Source organism: Heliangelus exortis, chromosome 29 (assembly GCF_036169615.1).
Source record: "Heliangelus exortis chromosome 29, bHelExo1.hap1, whole genome shotgun sequence".
NCBI classification, from domain to species: Eukaryota; Metazoa; Chordata; class Aves; order Apodiformes; family Trochilidae; genus Heliangelus; species Heliangelus exortis.
Window position 1 is genome coordinate 310,016 of NC_092450.1, and position 18,296 is coordinate 328,311.

The following is an 18,296-nucleotide window of genomic DNA, read 5'->3' on the forward strand; positions in this document are numbered from 1 at the left end:
ACTGGAGGTGCCCAGCACAGGGGTGAGTTTCCAAATGCCCAGTACAGAGAATTGTTCCACTCACATGGCATCCCTGTGGGAACACAGTGCCCTCACCATTGTGCTATGGCACATGAAAAGATTTTTTTTTTTTTCTCCAGCTGAGGCATTCCAGATTGGTACTACAGGCATGGGGAGTGTTACCAGTGTTTCTGTGTTACTGAAAGGAGTTGCTAAATACCAGTTGTAGTCAGACATCATAGGGTTAACACTTGGAAGCAGTGTACATAGCACAGCAGAGGTATTCAGCTTCAGTTCCCAGACAAGACTAAACATCCTTCAGTACTTATCTGTACTATCTTACTTCTAACTTAATTCTCTCCCACCCAGCTGTAATGTCTTGTAACTCATTATCTCCCTCTCCAATCTGCATATTCCTTGCCCACATTCCCATCTGTTCTTAACTGCTAAAATTCCGTCTCCACTTAGGGTCTTTGCTTCAAAACTGATACCTCTCTGTCTTATACCCTCCTACATTTCTTCTACATGTGCAGTCCCACCTGAAAGCTTGCAGCTGAATCAAAAATGCTCTTTCTAGGCATGAGCTACTGCTTCTTGTGCCAAATCCCTTAGGGGACCACCCTAGAGAGAAACTGTGCAGACCTGTCTGAGCAGCCTGCCACAGGCTGATCTGATCTGTATCTAGTTTATACCTACATCACTGGATGGATTTGTAATTGTTTTTCCATTTTTTGCTGGATATTTTTTGCTTTAGTAAGTGGTTTGTAGTTGTGGGGAACTTGAATTACTGCAAAACAACACATAATTGCAAGGGAAAGACAACCTCAGCCCTAACCAATTTAATCTCACATTTTAAATCCACAATCTCTTTATCAACAGCCACATTTTTCCCTCTAAATTCATCCTTTGATATCCTTCATTAGCACCTGGAAAGAAGGTGGAGCAGGACCCTCTACCCGCTGGTGCCTTCTCCTCTCCATCCATTTTCTGTGAACTAAGAAGAAAATCCACCCCAAGTTTCCTATCTCCTTTCCCCACATCTCATACCTCCTCCCTCCACTCAGGGCTTCCCTGGTTAAGCCTCCCTGCCTGTTTCCCTCTGGCTCCACACTCCCCCATTTCCCAGAAGGCTGAGGAGCCACAAAGCAGCTCCCGAGGTTGCTTCCCCTTCAGGGGGGCACCTGCACCCCACACCTCCCCATGTGGGCAAACACCGGGAGAGGCTGGAGGAGGAAAGGCTCCCCCTGCTCCCCCATGTGTCCCCTTCCCTGGGGCTGCTGACTTGGGTTCCTTTTGCTGTGTTTATACAAATCCCCCTTTCCCTACACAATTTTGGTGCCAGCTGAGCTTTGGCTTTGGCCCATGAACAACATCCATCCCCTCTGCTAAAATCCCACCCATGCTTCCACTTGCTGTGACCTTCCCTTCTGCCTCACCAGCCTTGGGATCAGTAAGCTGGAACTGGCCCAGCTTGGGGAAGTATTTGGGCACCTTGCACTGAGTGGTTTGGGTTGGAAGGGACCTTAAAGCCCCCCCAGTGCCACCCCTGCCATGGGCAGGGACACCTCCCACCAGCCCAGGGGGCTCCAAGCCCCATCCAACCTTCAACACTGCCACGGATGGGGCAGCCACAGCTTCTGGGGGCAACCTGGGCCCAGAGAAGGAAATGAAAGTATTTTCTCCTCATGTCCAACCTAAATCTCCCCTCTTCCAAGTTTTCAATCATTTCCCCTTTTCCTCTCACTACTCACCTGTGCAAAAAGCCCTACCCCAGCTTCCTTTTAGGCCCCTCCAGGGACTGGAAAGGTTCTTTGAGGTCACCTTGGAGCCTTCCCTTCTCCAGGCTGAAGAACCCCAACTTCATGATGTTACTGGAGGTAAAAAAACCTTCATTTTGATTGAAAAAATCTTTATTTACATAACACATCACATGAATCATATCATGTCCTACCGTTCCCCCTTTAATTATAAAATACTGTCAAAGAGTTTTTTTATTCCAGAGGCAAGTTAATTTCCACAGTGTCCTCTCCCAAGAGAGCAGTTCATCCAACAGCCAGAAGGCTTCCCGTGCCACAGGGGTTCAGAAGCAAAACAGCTCTGCCAAGGAACCGGAGTCTTTAGGAGGAAAGGAACCTTTACAGAGAGCTGCAGCTCCAAGAGGTGTGAAGCCACCAGGGGCTCAGCTCTGCCTCATTTCATAGCAGCAGGGATCTGGAGCACACCTGAGCTCTTACAGTGGGACATGTAAGGACAGAGGCTTGGAGAGGTCTGTAAATCTTTTTGGACTTAACATGTAGGACAGATCTGAAGCTGCATGTCATCTCATCCAGCTCTCCAAGTGGTTCCTTCAAGCCCCACATCTCAGCTGCAGCCACAGGGAACAGCAAGGTCCTGTTGCTTACAAAGGGGAAATGAGTTTGCTCAAGAACAAGGAGACTGAAAGGACAAAACAAATGAACAGATGTGTAAATGCCAAACTAGTCCCAAAACCAGACATGAAAATCCAGTTCCAGTTATTATATAGCTCTTACCAGAAGCCAAAAAGAAGGAAACAAATTTGCCAGAGCCCCACCTTGGTATAAAACAAACCCTGCTACCAAACCCAGGCCACAACTGTTTAACACTGTCAGTGACATCCTAAACCATGAAGCTGAAAACTCAAAGTGGAGTTGGGCCAGTTTATCAGAATAGAAAAAGAGGTGGCAGCAATCCTGGTGCCCAACTGATCTCATAGATCATAGATGATCTCACAAGTGCATAGTAAGCTGAGTCTATCAGATTCTGTATTTAAAGATGCATTTAGATTAAAGATTTAGATGAAAGATACAGTAAGACAGATGATCTCAGACTTCCTCTTCTCCTCTTAATTCCCTAGTCCCTCAGGCTCAAAAGAAAAGGGATTCTTGGTCTGTTTATTTCCTTGGGAGAGCCCAGCAGGAGCTCAAAGAGCACAAAACATTTCAGAAGCACAAAATGGGCATCCAGAAGGTGGGCAGCATGTTGTGTATATTGCAAGCACTGAGGCTTTCCTGGCATCATCCAGGCACTGATGGCATCGTGGTCTCCACTCCTCTGTCCATCCAGTTCCCACTCCCACTGCTGATTCCTCTTCCCTGGGTCCCAGGGATGTGGCTCACTGGCCTGTGACAGCAATCTGGGTGCTCCCCTGGGTGCTAAACCTTTGCCACAGCACACAGGTCAGTCAATACTGAAGCTAAGCATAGCTAAAGCCCATTTCACTTTCCCAATATTAACTGAAATTCATTTTTACAGTTATTAATATCCTTTCTCCAAGTTTGCAACAGGCTACATAATAAAAGCAAAGCTTATTTCAGGATGCAGAACTTAACTTGCAATCTGTTACTAATTAAAAGACCCACAACCATTCCTGACAGAAACAAAAATGCAGGGATTGCCTGCATTATACCACATCATCTGAATGTGAGACTTCTGTGCATTTGGACATCTGGAAATGCTCCAGACTTGCACACAAACCTGGGTGGGAATGTAGCTGTGGGCTCATTGAAATGGATAATGCTCAGAATCTCCAGGTGCCCATCCTAACAGCAGGGAAAGGAATGCTACATTTAAATAATGAGGCGATTCATAACCAAGAATGTTTAAGTGTGGACAGTTACCTACAACCAAGGAGACACAGCTAAGCTGTGAGGTGACAGGTATGAGGGTGTCTTTCACAGTAGTTCTGAGGGTACAAAGGGCAGTGCCAAGAGCACAGTTCCCCAGGATGAGGGATGTTTGCCATCCCAAGGCACTAACTTGAGGAAACTCTTTTGAAAATTGATTTAAAGTGATGGGTGTGTCAGCCCAATCCCACCACTGTTCTGAATGCAAAGAGCAGAGAGCCCATTCCAGGTACATGAACATAAAAATCACAAATATCAATGTGAGGACTGTGTGGACTTGCCTGCTTCATCAATTCAAAATGTGCCAGCTGCAGAGCACAAGCCCCAGCCAGCCACCTCAGAATACAAACACAATTCACCAAAATGTGGTGTGCATGAGCACTAAAAATGTCAGGTCTTAGCAGATGTCAGAGGCTGGATTTGGTTTTAGGCAAAATGGGATGACAGGGGCCTGACTGCATCTGACCAAAACCAGGCAGGAGCAGAGCATTTAGCTTCCACTGGGAAGCAGCAGGGCAGAAAAAGGTACCAAACATACCTCAGGTGATAAGTATTTCAGCCTAGAACTGCAAGATTTTTGCTGGTTAATACTGTATCTGTAAACAAAAAAGCAAACAGCCAAGGTGGTAACCGTACTTTTAGACCCCTCCCCAAAACCCCTTCTGCCTCCAAGCAAAATGCCCATGGGAACCCTGCATTTCCTGCCTCTTTTTTGCACTTATTCTGCAGAAGGGTGCTCACAAACAATGCAAAATTCCAGTCAATGACATCCTTTTGCAAAATCCAGTGATCAGGGTTACTTCTATCTCACTGTATCATATGCTCTTCCTTTTGCATCCTCTCACTCCTATCTTCCCAAAAGGACATTCCTACCTTGCAATACAGCTGGGGAAAATTTTCACTTCTGCTTCCTATTTAACCAGATTCTCAGACTTGCAGACAGTTAAGATGAGAGCAGTAAAGACTAGGGAGATTTTTCCAGGGCCATTCTCTACAGTGTCCCCAGAGAAATCTGTTTGCCTTCATGCCTTCCAAGTGACAGTGTGTCAGAGTATGATTTGTCAACTCTCAAGTTCACAGGAGGGGCTCATCCAAAGCAGCAGACAGAGAAAAGTAGAGTTTAGAGGACAGTCCATCTTGCTCCAAAAGACCATCTCCTCTGGCAGTAGTTGAGGAGCTCATGTCAGATACTGCACAACAAGAAACATAACTACACAAGTCAGAATCATTCCCCCAATCATGAAGTATTTATCTTGAAAGGCTCTCTTCTCAATCAGCCTCATGACTGTATTGCTTAAGCCCAACGTGTTGACAACATCCAGGATCTTCTTCTGAGTACCCTAAGAATAAAAAGACAGCAAAGAAACAATTAACCTCATGATCCAACACTTCTTACTCAGCAGCCTAAGAATATTTCATCATGGGTGAAACTTGCTGTCGGGCAACAGTTTCTACACTGTAAGAGGAGATGGGCACTGGAGCTGTAAGTAGCTGGATAATGAGACTAATTAATTTACACACATGAACAAGTGGTTAAAGATACAAAACAATCTCTCCAGACAAAGAGATCAGAAAGAGAGGCTCAGAGGAAATGCAGCACCTATGGAGGCACTGAGAGGTCTTCTGGTCCTTTTCCAGACAGGGAGTCCAACAGCAGCTCAAAGCATCCTGATCATACAATCTTTCTTAAAGAACTTCCCTCCTGCTGAAATATAGTTCGTACTAACAAGACATTGAAAAGGAGGTCCAGAAGCTTGTAAGGCTAATGGTGAAGTGCAATGAAAAGGCATACAAAAGTCTAATTAATGCCACCTCAATAAATCCTTCTGAAGAAAAGCACTGAATCATAGAATTGATTGAATCATAGGTTGAGGCTTGAAGGGACCTGTAAAGGTCACCCCAGACCAACCCCCTGCAGTCAACAGGGACATCTCTAACAACATCAGGTGCTCAGAGCCCCACCCAACCTGATCTCGAATGCTTCCAGGAATGGGACATCTACCATCTCTGAGAAACCTGGAGCAGTGTTTCACCATCCTCCTTGTAAAATTTTTTTTTCAGTATCTAGTCTAAATCTCCCCCCATTCAGTTTAAAACCATCACCCCTTGCCCTGTCAGCTCTGCTGAAAAGTCTCTCCTCCACTGAACACAGTGCTGCAGGTGTGCTGCAGGCGTGCTGCAGGCAGACCCTCAGCTTTGTTTCACCGCAGTTGGGATTATTTAAGAACGTGGATCCCATCAGTTGCCACATGAGCAGGAAGGACACAACAGATTTACAGGGAGCTGCAGAACTGGAGGTACCAGAAATGATCTGGAGGAGACATTACTGCAGTGCAGCAGGAAAAGTCCTGCTTAATTTGAGGGCAATAGGCAAAGGCAACTGAAATGCAGGCACGTAGCTGACCTCTGGGCACAGGTCAGAGCTGGACCAGCCCCTCTGGGAAGAAGGGAGAAACATGAGAGCTGCAGAGTGACAATGGTGCAGGTGGGTGAGAGACAGAGGTGGGTGAGAAGGAACTTTCTAGAGAAGTTTCTCAGAGGTAGCAGAGGAATGGGCAGGCAGAGGGGCTGCACTGAGCACCACAGCTCAGCTCCCAGCACACTCAGACACTGTCCAGGGCCAGCCCCATCACACCTCTGTCAGCACAGTACCCAGGGTACCCAGGTGGGCACTGCTGGAACAGCCTCCTCACATCAGGAGAGTGAGAGGTGGCATCATCCCTCAAACTGACTGCTGGGTCCAATGTTTTAACAGAACACCCTGGTTCAAAAAGTGGCAAGACTTCAAAGGTGTTTCTTCTCCAAGCAAGGTCAATAGCACACGTGCCCATCACAAAGTTTTACTACCGTGCTTTAAAATAAAATCTCTCTTTTAAAATAAAATCTCTTCTCTCCTCTCAGTCCACCATACCTTTGGTCTCAAAAGATTAAAAAGGTGAAATTTGGGAACAGTTTTGAATATTAGCCTGATTTAAGATCTGAATCAACATCTGCCAGTTGGCCATTACTTCCTGTTCTTCACTTGAACAAAACCAAACCAAACAAATAAAGAAAAGAGACCATAACAGAACAAAACAACATTCACCACTCCTGATAGTAAATACTGTGCACGTGAAGACTGTGGGGCCATCCAGCCACAAAAAAAGAGTTTAGAGATATTGCTTTTTATCACCTTATTAGGAAGATTTCAGAATAATAGAGTTTGGGCTTTTCCCAGCATGAGGCAAAGTTTGTACTGAAACAAACTCATGTATTTCTTTTACTTAGCCTGATCATCAGAAATGCAGAACAGCGTGGGGTCTTTCTGGTAAAAAATTTGATGCCCCCACCTTTAATGTCACTCTCTGGTCCCTCAGCCCCTGCAGGATGTTGGTCCCACTGCCAATAAGATCATCCATGCCACGATGGGCATTCTGGAGGGATTCATTAAACTGTAATGTTTCGTCGATCGGGATGGTGGTGTCAGAGTCCTGTGGGGGAAAGGCAGCGTCTCGGTTACCTTGCCTGCTCACTCAGACTGCCCACACACAGACAGAGCCAGAAAAGAACATGCAGAGACAAATGCTGTGACAGGACTTGAAGCATTATGTTCTAAACATTTTTGTTTTTTCACATGGATATTAAATATAACATCGACATTTAGGTGGGGAAAAAAGTAATTTAGAAAAGGCTCCAGGAAACAAGCCGAGAGGCAAAGCTGATCAGCTGGTCAACTGCAATTAGGACTTGAAGGATAAAAAGTCAGATTAAAAGTGGAGGAATTTTGAAAATCTCAGTTTATGATATTTGTAGGAAAGCGTATTACAAGGGAGAACATCACAACTAACAGAATGTAGCAAGACAAACCTCTTTTAGGGCACGGCGCTCCAAGGTCCAACCAGGTGTTCCATGAGAAACTCACGAATAGTGCTCTGAGTCTAATGCTCTCAGGGCTGACCAGCCTGAATCAGTGCTACTGCTCCAAAAGTGGCCTCCCCTCTGGCTTCCTCAGGTGTGAGCTTTTTATTGGCCCCCTAATCCTGCTCATGCGCAGTAGGGGCCTGCCCTAATCAGGCACAGGTGGGCTTAACACGAGGTCATGCCCACTACCTGGCAATTAGTGCCACCTGGTTGCCTCATTGCACTACAACAGAACGTCTTAGTTTCACAAGGAGTCATTTCTTCATTGCAAATGGAAGACTTTGGAAAGATTCCATACCCTGTTCCTAAGCACAGGAGCACCTGGGAGATGACATTCTGTAAACTCCTGTTTGCAACAAGGTGCAGACTTCTGACAGTGAGGGCAAGCAGGCATGAACCCAGCTCATTGAGGGACAGATTCATCATCACCCTGGCCTCATCTAAACAAAAAATTAACCTTTTTCTAGAAAAGATGCATTAGCTCAATTAGAAACTATGAATCTTGAAATGGAAATAGCTGGATACAGCTCACTGACTGGGCTTGTACAAGAGGTCAGAGGATGCAATCACTTCTGACTTTCAGAACCCTCCAGTTTAATCTTCTCTGGACACCATTCCACCAGGAGTCAAGGTCCCAGCTCATCACTCACACACTGTTTTACCCACAGGAACCCTTGCACTGTAAGACATTAAGTGTGGCAGCTTCCTGCTTCCAGGTCCTCAGAATGGGAGGATTCCTGTCTAGGGCAAAAGATGGTTCATGTCCTACACGTGGCTGTCACCTGCAGGTTACCTGCTTCTAACACCACCAAACTTGCAGTGAGTAGACTGGTAATTATTAATAAATAAATACACAAACACAGGAATGACATGTGGGATCCAGTGTCAGGTGTTGTGCTTACTGTGGGGAATGACAAATAAATGGCAGAGGTGTCAGCAGCTGCAGGGGCAGTCACTGGGTGAAGAAGCCTCAGAAGCACAAGCATCTCTTTGATCAAATGTTAAACACTAAGAGTGGAACAAGTGTTGTCTTAGGTGAGTCTGCAGAGCAGCAGCACTTGAAATCTGCATCTGAGTGGCTATTATTTCAGGTATTTATTAAAACTTCAGATCAGCAGGGACTACATTTCCCGTACAAGGACCTTGCAGGGTATTTTAAATACACCACAAGGAAGCAAGAAAAACACTGAAGTAGATTTTTGACCCAAAATGCTACAAGGGAAAGTTTTAAAGACCAATCTTATCTTCAAATTAAGCAAAATGTTCAGAAATGCTACAGCTTTCAAAAGCTTTCAGAGTGCTTACACACTCAGCTGAAGGTTCTGTTTAATAGAAAAAACTAGAAAATAGTAGAAAAAAACCCTTGCCATTTATTTTGCACTTGCAAGCCTGTTATTGCTTCTCAAAACTGTTCCATTTACACCAGGCTTTATTTCTGGACAAGTTTTCCTACAGCAAAATTATCTCCATGTTTGCATAGGAACACCACAGTATTTGAAAACAAATCAGGTTTCAAATTTCAGTGTTCAAGTCTTGTTTATAATTTTGAGATAGCCAACAAAATGTCTGAGAAGTGTATTGAACTTCCCAAATCTCAAGGAAACAGCACTGCTCACATTCGTTCTTCCTTGCCCTAACAATGGATGACAATACAGAAAACAACTGGCAAGCTGTATGCCTTGAACCAAAAATAAAAAAATAAAACCAAACAGAACAAAAAACTCAAAGAAAAAATATCAAAACAATAAAAAAAAATACTAGCTTTCGAGTTACAGAAAAATCTGAAAGTAAACCTACACTAATCCTATTCTGGGAATTTGCACCTGGGGGGATTTCCCAGTGGAGGAACTAAAAATTATCAAGAATTGACAGAAACACCTTATTAAAAGTCATTAAAAACTTTTGACTCATTTACAGGTAAAAAGCATGGTGGCTTTTTTCCCCAGCTGTGTTATTTATATTTGAACAAATGAAAGCTTGCTGACATCTACTGACAGCAGGTGTATGAAGGTTTAAAAACCTCATGATTTGACAAAGACATTTGACACAAATGCAAGTAAAATGTGTGCTCTGGCACTGAGCACATTCACTCTCTGAAAACTGCTTTGTAAAACGAGGAGATGTGCTGGGTAAAACAGGAGCAGCAGTTTCTGGAATCCTGTACTGCTGCCTCTTACCAGACTGACTCTTCCTTGCAAGTTGTACTGTTTCAACCCATACTATGACATTTTTCCACCACTGGAGTCATCCCTATATCTTGCTTGGGACTTCTCTGAAAGGCTGCAGCCCCTGGAGCAGAGGTGTGAAATGAAAGGGTATTTACATTGGTGGTGAAGGAACGAGCAAGCAGCTCCTCCCGCTGCCGCTCCTGCTGCTCCCGGAGGTACCGGCGGTGCTGGAAGTTCCTCAGGGCTGTCTGCAGGTGCTGCACATCGTACTTCAGCTGCTCAACCCGGCTGCAAAGGAGCAACAACAGGAAGGCATTCCAGGGGTAATAAACACCACTCTTTTTTTTGGGGTGTTTTTTGTATGAATAATGGAGCAATCTAAACTAGCAGCAACAAATCGTAAAGAATGATGGAATCTAGGGATCCAGAAATAAAAGGACATGGAATATCAGGCTTCTGTTCCAGATTCCTGTGCCTTGTTTTTCCACTGAACAGGTGATTGTTTAGCTGGAGGATAACATCAGAATGTTTATGAATTCCTGAAGCTATCTCATGACCAGGCTCTTCAGGAGTTACATCCACATTCCTCATTTAGCACAGGTTTGGAAAGGTGGCAGGAGTTGAAGTTTCTGTTTTATGACCTTCATGCATGTAAATGATTAAGCTTTCAAGTTTCATTAATTAGCACCACGTTCTTAAGTTTTAGTTTTTATTAAAAGGAGGTTACAAGTCAGTGGGCAATACAGGGAACATCTCCACTGGGCTAAAATCCCGTCCAGAACTCCACTGTGTCTGATCAAATGTTTGATGATTATAAAGTCCAGATCCACCCCTCATAGCTTCAAAGGCATTTTGGGACAAAATATTAATAGTAGAGTCACAGGATAAATTACAACATGAAGTCTTGAGGTCTCTAGTCCAACCTCCAGCTCAAACCAGTGCTAACTTTAGAAACCTCCTTATTTTAGTCATCAGCAGTGAGGAAAGTGGTCCCAAGGAAATGACACCAGCTGCAGTTATTTTACTTATTATTTCCACAAATACCATCAAAAGAAAAAAAAATTCTACTCTATACGGCATTTAAGCATCAAAGTGCCACATTCTGCCCACCTTAGAAGAGAGCCATGATTCCAGTTCCATCACTAGTCTGTGCTTACATGCAGGAATGTAATTTTGAATACGTGCCTCCATTTTTCTACTGTAGAGCATATTGTATGCAAACTGTAATGTTTTCACTCAAATCAAAAGGCAAAGGGCTTCAATAAATCTAATGAAAATAATTACAAATCACTATCATAGCAGAAAGGTGAACTTACAGTTTAGCATTCTGTCGTTTATTGGGAGGTTCTTTGCTGGACTGGATTTCCAGACGCTCCAAGTTGCTGAATATGTTGTCTATCCTGGCCTGAATCTCATTTTCTACCACTGTGAGGAAATAAAAATATGATTTGAGTTGAATTAAAGAACTGTAATATGAGTGAAGGCAGCAGCTCAAAAGCATTCAAACCAGTATTTAAAACGTGACAGATGCGAATCCTTAACTGGATTACAAAAACAACTGACAGCAATACTAACCACAAAAAGCCAGTTCTTTAACTCATTAATTTGAGACTCTTGGAGCTACCAAACCCCCTGCTCTTTTAGTATTTGGGCCTCTTTCTCTATCATCTCCATGTATTAGGATTTAAAGCTCCCACATTTCCCCCCTTCAGCCCCTTCCTGCTCCCTTGGCAGTTATTTGCTCACACAAGCTGATTGCCAGGATGGTTCTCAGAACCATGGGAAATTAAACTCTCTGAAAACTATTACCACAGGGTTAATGTACATCATCCATACCTATAGCAGGGCAGGGTTAATGTACATCATCCATACCTATAGCAGGGCAGGGTTAATGTACATCATCCATACCTATAGCAGGGGAGACAGACAGAGCATGGGAAGGATTCAGAGCTGACAGAATCAGCAGACTGGCCAAACAGCTCAGAAAGATGTGGCCAGAACAGGGCTGAAGCTCTTGCAAGTGTAAGTGTAACACACGTAAGCGCACCACGCGTAAGCGCACCACGTGTCACTTTATGAGGTGAGAAACTCAGACAAGTGGGGAGAGGAGTCACCTCCTGCAGTTCCTGCAGTCAGCAGGCAGCACAACTCAGTACAAGCCCCAACCCCACAGAGTGTAACCAGGTCACAGTCCAGCATTTCACAACTTAAAGAATTGCACAGAAGGGTGAAAGACAGGAGCACTATTAATTATCTGGTGTTGTTGTGTTTAAAGGTGGTGAGCTGCAAGGCTGAAGGCACAACCCCCCCAGCACATCCACAGCCTGACCATGAGAGGACAGAAGCCTCGTGTCCATGCAGCCACCAGGACAGTCCTGAAGTCTCAGACTGCTGTGGTCAGAACCTGGTACCAACAATCACCAAATCCTACAGACCCCACCTGATCTTGTGTTGAGTTCGGATTAAAGAGGTGTGCAGGAAAGCAGCACTACCCAGCTGCTAACTACTCCACAGTATCTCAAGACTTTCCAGAAAATCACACTCAGCAGAACCCAGAAAAGCAAACAGCATTGACAGCTCCTCCAGCCTCTGATCTCACAGAGAGAGTAACTCACACATGGAGACACAAATCCATTTAATTGTCATATTTCAGCTCTCCGTCCTTTGGTACTGCTAAACTTGACAGAGCAGACAGACAATTACAGCTTTTGCTGGTCCAAGCAGTTGTAACACTACTTGGTCATCTCCCACTTCTCTGGGCAAGAAGGGATTGTATGGTCAAAGTTGGAAAAGGAAACTGCAACACAAACTGGGATTTCTTGGCACTTGTTCTTGCTCTTCAGCCAAAAATAACCCTTTTCCCCATAAATTCTAAAATAGGTACTAATATCTACACCACATATACATAATACATCTTTTATATATATATAAAAATCTCTATATAAATTGCATGTATATATACATAAGTATAAACACTGTTCATTTATTGCCCATGTGAGCTGGTGCACAATCTTGAGGTGAGCTCAAGCAGCAGAGGCAAGATGACAAATTAGGGTAATTTTCAAGGGGGTCCAAAATCACATCCAGTGATTAGCATTCCAGAAATCTGGCACTGTACCAGCAGTAGTACAACTACCACGAAAAAACAGCACTGGTAGACAAGTCCCTATTTTTTTTTAGAGGAAAAGTTATCTCAGCCCTTTCTACAGCAAAGACAGCTCCACAAATATATTCAGGGTAAGAGAAGTCAACAAGTGCAAAAATGTCAAGGCAGTGTTCTTGTGCTTCAGAGTTCCTGGTGAGGCCCATCAGCAATTACTCATGCAGGAATTAAGGGCCAAGATACATTTGCCAGTTCTGCACAGGGGTATAAAGTCAGGCCACGACACATCATGGTATGTTATTCCCATCATTTTATTAGCACAGGGTTATAGTCCCAATTTCCTGAGGCAATTCCAGGCCTAGCTGTTCTATTACTTCACCTAAGCAGATGGAATGCCAGGGTCTGACTCTGATGCAAGCTGGAACCATGAGAAGCACCTTGCTTAAATTCCTGCACACCAAATCAGTGTTTCCCCCAGAAACTGGACTGAGGGTCTTTTAGAGAACACTGCCAATCAGTGGATGCTTCAGGAACAGCAAAACAAGAGGACAGGAGTACAATGACATTTCTCAGCTTCTGAGCTTGTAACAAACTCATCCAGTGATGTTCTGAATTTGCAGCCCTGCCCACACCACTGTGTCCTTTACACCCCTGTGAAGGCATCAGAGTGGGGGTTTTATTTTTAAACCTGTTTCTGTGGTGTCTCCACAGCATAACCTGACCATGAGCTTCAAAATGCAGCAACCCCAAAAAATACCTGGCATTCTCATGGCAAGACACTGCAGAAGAATTACTGTCAAAGCATCACAGCAGGAAAATGATCTGAAGGAATTTTTTCTCTCTTTACCACTCTGTCCTTCATGCAAAACATCATCTTATTGAAGTCAAACAGTAAAATAATTGTAATGCTTTCCAAACAGGAGACATCTCTCACCAGTGAATCACAGTGACTGAAGAGATAAATGTGTTCCCATAACAACTGAAAACACAATGATAAAGCAACAAAAGGTTGGTGATGCAAGCTCCATCAGATCAGCACTGGAGTGGGACTTCCCTCTCTAATTAATTACTTACAGTGCACTGACTCCTTGTCCGAGGTTTCCAGGTGCCCCATGTATGACTGGACCTCATGGACTTGCCTATCAAAAGATAAAGAGTAAATTAACAGCAGAAGTCAGTTAATAGCTAGAAAAAATAATCATTTTTCAATACCTCAATTTTCAGCTTCTTTTACTTAAAAGTATTCTTTAGACCAGAACAGTAACCAGCTGCATGCTACTCAGTGCAGACAATCACTGAGCACAAAAACTCAACCCAGGGCCATGCTGGCACTTAACACACACCTCCCAGAGCACTTTCAGAGTGAAAACAAGAATCAAGGTGAAAAGTTTGTTTTTCCCTTCAATGTTGGTATTTATGTTGGGATTTATAACCCCTGTGCCACCCCCCCTGTCATGCTGAAAGCCATTTATTCCAAGACAACAATGTAGACAAGATTCCAGTGGCAGCAGAACTCCCAAGTGCAGAGCACAGCAGAGGAAAGATGTAGCTGGAAGAGGAGGTGGTGCAAGTGAAACCTGAGCAAGGTTTGGTCTCTCCCTTCTCAAAAAGAAAACAGAAACACTGGCAAAGGGAAGGGCAATAAATATATGTAAAGTACAGGGCAGCTTTGATGCAATTGTTCCTTCTGGGCTGAGGAGAGAACAGGGAGCAGCATGAGTGGCACTGGGGAAGGTGACTCAGGAATGACTTTCAGTGCCTGTCACACCTTACACACTACAGAGGCACCAAAGAAAATTAAAAGAGAGCTAAAAACTGAGGAGCAGGAGGAACTCCTCATGGTGGACAAGCAGCACCAAATAAAAAGAAAAATTAAAAAAAAAAGCCCCAGGCTTTGAATTTTGGGGCAGCTGGGACAATCTTCAACTGAAGTGTCACACCATATCTTTGCCCTCTTCTCTCTGTCCTAAGGATCTGCAGTCAGACTGCTGAACACTGGGACACACCTGGTGTGGACAATCTGACAGCAGCTGGGATCCAGGCATCAAGAAATGCATTTTAGAACTTAAAATAGCATGAAATTTTTCAAAAAATATTTCAAATATCATAATTTTTGTCACATTAGTGACTCTTTTTAGGGTATGTGTATACATACACACACGCACACACATATAACTACAGCACAATCTTATGAAGCCAGACCTCAGAAACCAACTTACCCAACACAGTAATAAAATATTTATTCTTCAGTTATTATATGTGGGTGTTTAGTAACTATCATGGCTGAGTTCCAAACCATGACACTGTTCTGCTAAGGAGAAACTCAAGTATGTCCTAAGGACTGAAATTAACACAGAATTAATTGAGTACCCACTGCCTTCCAACCCAGACTTGTTCTCTGGTTTGGTTTTCAAGCAGTTTCCCTTGGATGCCCCCAGTGGGACTCTCCCCCTGCCAGAAAATATGGTAAGTCTGAAAAGAAGGTGGGAGGAGGGCTTGGAAATTCAGAATATTCCCAGACAGACAACAAATTACAACAGAAAAACAACTCAGTAAGTGCAATGCCCCCAGAAGCTGTGGCTGCCCCATCCCTGGCAGTGTTGAAGGTTGGATGGGGCTTGGAGCACCCTGGGCTGGTGGGAGGAGCACCACCTGGCTGGTGGCTGCCCCCCCCTGGCACGGGGGGGGGCTTTGAGGTGCCTCCAACCCAAACCAGTCTGGGATCACAGAATAAGGCAATATTTAAACTGGAACAAGACAGAATTATTCCTTTTATCAGTAGCAGTCACTATTCTGGGTATGGATCTCTAGAGCACCAGCAGGATCTCCAGCTCATTGTTACTGCACCATTGTTTACCACTCCACCTCCTTCAACAGAGCTCAACAAAACCCCATTATCACAGAAATTTGGAAGATTTGGATTAACAGCCTCTTTTGGCTCTTTCCCACATGCTACTTTGTATAGCACTGAGCTGCAAGACTCTTCACCTTATTTCACAGTTTTCACACCACTCCTCACTCAGTACACAGCCATTATCTGTGAAACAGCAATTTTTATCATCGTGGAGCCACACGTTTGTGTCTGTGAACTGTCACAAAACACATGCAGGCCATTCAGACCCCAACCAAATCAGTCGGCCTTAAATGTGTGTAAACCCGGTGAAAGAGAAGCCCCTTTCTTGGGGTGAATCCCCCCTGCGCCTCAGAGCCCCTAGGCGACCAGAGGCCGGGGCTGGCCCGGGGCAGGCCCGGGGCTGACGTGGCCGTCAGGAGGCCGGGGCTCCGGGCAGCCACAGGCCCAGCCGGCGGCCACTGGCTCCACAAACCTCCCGGTTCCGCTGCGGGGTGTCAGGAGACAATTTTTACCACAGAAAAGTTCTGCGGGGGCACCGAGAGGGATCCCCCCCACAGCCGCTCGCCCCACTCCCGCCTCAGGCCGACCCCAGGACGCGGCCCTCGGGGCTCAGGGGGAGCAGGGCCGTCATCCCCAACACCCTCCGCCCCGCCAAACCCCTCCCTGCCAAACCCCTCCCTGCCAAACCCCTCCCTGCCAAACCCCTTCCCGCCGCCTCGCCCCCCGCCTCACGCACTTGTTGGTCTGGTGGTAGAGCCCCTCCATGGCCACCCCCACCCCGGCACTTCCGGACCCGCCAACTTCCGCTTCCGGGGACACTTCCCCCACTTCCCCTTCAGGCGCCTGAGCCAGGACCGGCCGCAAGGGGGCGCTGCTGCATCGGCACCTCCTGAGGGGAGAGGAGGGGGGGGGGAAGTAAGGGGAGACCAGGAGTGAGGGGACATGGGGAGGGGGGACATGGGGAGAGAGAGGGGACATGGGGACACCTGGAGTGAGGGGACATGGGGACACCCGGGGTTTGTAAACACTGGATCTGGCTCCAACTTTGCCCGTGCTGATCCCAGACTGGTTTGGGTTGGAGGGGCCTCAAAGCCCCCCCAGTGCCCCCCCTGCCATGGGCAGGGACACCTCCCACCAGCCCAGGGGGCTCCAAGTCCCATCCAACCTTCAACACTGCCAGGGATGGGGCAGCCACAGCTTCTGGGGGCAACCTGGGCACCCAGGGGCTCACCCCAAAGGATTCTTTTTTCATATCTAATACCAATCTCCCCTCTTTCAATTTGAAACCTTTCCCCTCTCATCCCATCCCTCCAGGCCCTTGTCCCACGTCCCTCCCTGTAGGCAGCAGGTGGCAGGACCTGCCGAGTAATGAGCTCAGTCGGTGCTCAGCCTCACCTGTGCCCAGTCAGGGCTGGCCCAAGTGCGCATGCTCAAAGATCAAGGGCCAATAAAAGGTGGGGCCTGAGACCGGCAAATGGCTCATTCTGAAGCAGCTCAGCAGCGGTGCTGGTCGAGGCCAGTTCTCTACTGATCCTGTCCTCATTCAGAGCCTATTATCGCTACGAAGTTCGCCTCCTGCTACACCTCCCCACCTTTCCTGTACCCGCTTTAGGTGCTCTAAGGCCTCCCTGGATCCTTCCCTTCCCTAGGTTGAACAACCTCAACTCTCTCAGTCTGTCCTCACCAAGGGTTTCTCCAGCCCTCAGATGATCTTTGTGGAGCAGGTCCCTGTCTGACCCGTGCTGAGGATCCCAGAACTGAGCACAGTGCTCCTGCTCGGCTCTGTAGCAGTGAAGTCATCCCGGGAAGTCTTGGGTGACCAACAAATGTGGAGATTAAAATACCATGCAGAAAGCAAGAGGAATCCTGCATCTAGGCATGCCCTCTGGAACTGCTGTTCTGGCTTTTTGATCATCGTTACCATCTTCTCTGGACCTTTCCTACCTGTCCCATTCAGACTTTCATTTTTAGAGAACTGCTTTACCTCCCAAGGTTTGTTCCCAAGTGGTCACATTTGGCTCAGGGCATCCATTGTGCAAATAGCTTTGTTTTCTTATCAGTCCTGCTTTCCCTCGTGCCTTCAGACACATGAAATTCCCCACCCTGGGTTATCAACCTTTCACCATGTACCAGCAGGTTCCTCTTGTTTTTCACAGACCTGGCAGCTCAGCCCTTGCTCTGGGCTTGCATGAAGACTGCTTTCAGTTAGCTCATCTGTTTCATAATTGTTCTGACCAGGTAATCAACTGCAGTTGAAGCCCCAAACCTTTTCGTGTGTTCTGTACTACAAAAGCTGATGTGCTTTATATGGTTGGAGTCTGCTGAGCCACCCAAATTCCTTCAACCTTTTAACTTTGTGGGAGAATCAGAGAGAAGGTGGATTATCAAAAAAAAAAAAAAAAGGTAGGTACAGGCCAGTTACTCTGGGCACCAGGACTTAGAAACGCCAGTAGAAAAATGCATTGATTAAAATGCTAAAAATTAGGACTGTGACTCATTCTTGTCAGTGTACTTTAATGGAAAACAGTTCTTCTCTAGGAACATGGCTTCATGCTAACAAGACAATGAGCCTGACTGGGAAAAACTGGGAAAGATACATTCTGTAAATTGCTCAACTTCATACCACA

At 45.7% G+C, this 18,296-nt stretch overlaps 1 protein-coding gene across 2 annotated transcripts; it reads right to left on the bottom strand.

Annotated features, from left to right (window-relative positions):
* Positions 1 to 1,892: 1,892 nt before the first annotated feature.
* On the bottom strand, positions 1,893 to 16,512 carry GOSR2 (golgi SNAP receptor complex member 2). Of its 2 annotated transcripts, XM_071728838.1 has the most exons (6): positions 16,406 to 16,512; positions 13,890 to 13,954; positions 11,029 to 11,137; positions 9,868 to 10,000; positions 6,974 to 7,114; positions 1,893 to 4,984 (listed from the first exon to the last, which is right to left on the bottom strand). In XM_071728838.1, the coding sequence occupies exons 1-6, from the start codon at positions 16,432 to 16,434 to the stop codon at positions 4,823 to 4,825; spliced, it is 639 nt and encodes a 212-aa protein (XP_071584939.1). In that variant the 5' UTR covers positions 16,435 to 16,512; the 3' UTR covers positions 1,893 to 4,822. The 2 variants fall into 2 exon arrangements, with proteins under 2 accessions (XP_071584939.1, XP_071584940.1); XM_071728839.1 differs by lacking the exon at positions 6,974 to 7,114 and having other exon boundaries at positions 16,406 to 16,476.
* Positions 16,513 to 18,296: the final 1,784 nt, after the last annotated feature.

What these genes read in the sequence shown, in the direction of transcription:
- GOSR2 (XM_071728838.1), bottom strand. Translation starts at nt 16,434, where the DNA reads ATGGAGGGGCTCTACCACCAGACCAACAA. An exon ending in AAACGACAGAATGCTAAACT is followed by an intron (nt 10,001 to 11,028) that starts GTAAGTTCACCT and finishes GCTCCTTTGCAG; the next exon opens with CCGGGTTGAGCAGCTGAAGT. An exon ending in ACCAGAGAGTGACATTAAAG is followed by an intron (nt 4,985 to 6,973) that starts GTGGGGGCATCA and finishes TTTTATTCTTAG; the next exon opens with GGTACTCAGAAGAAGATCCT.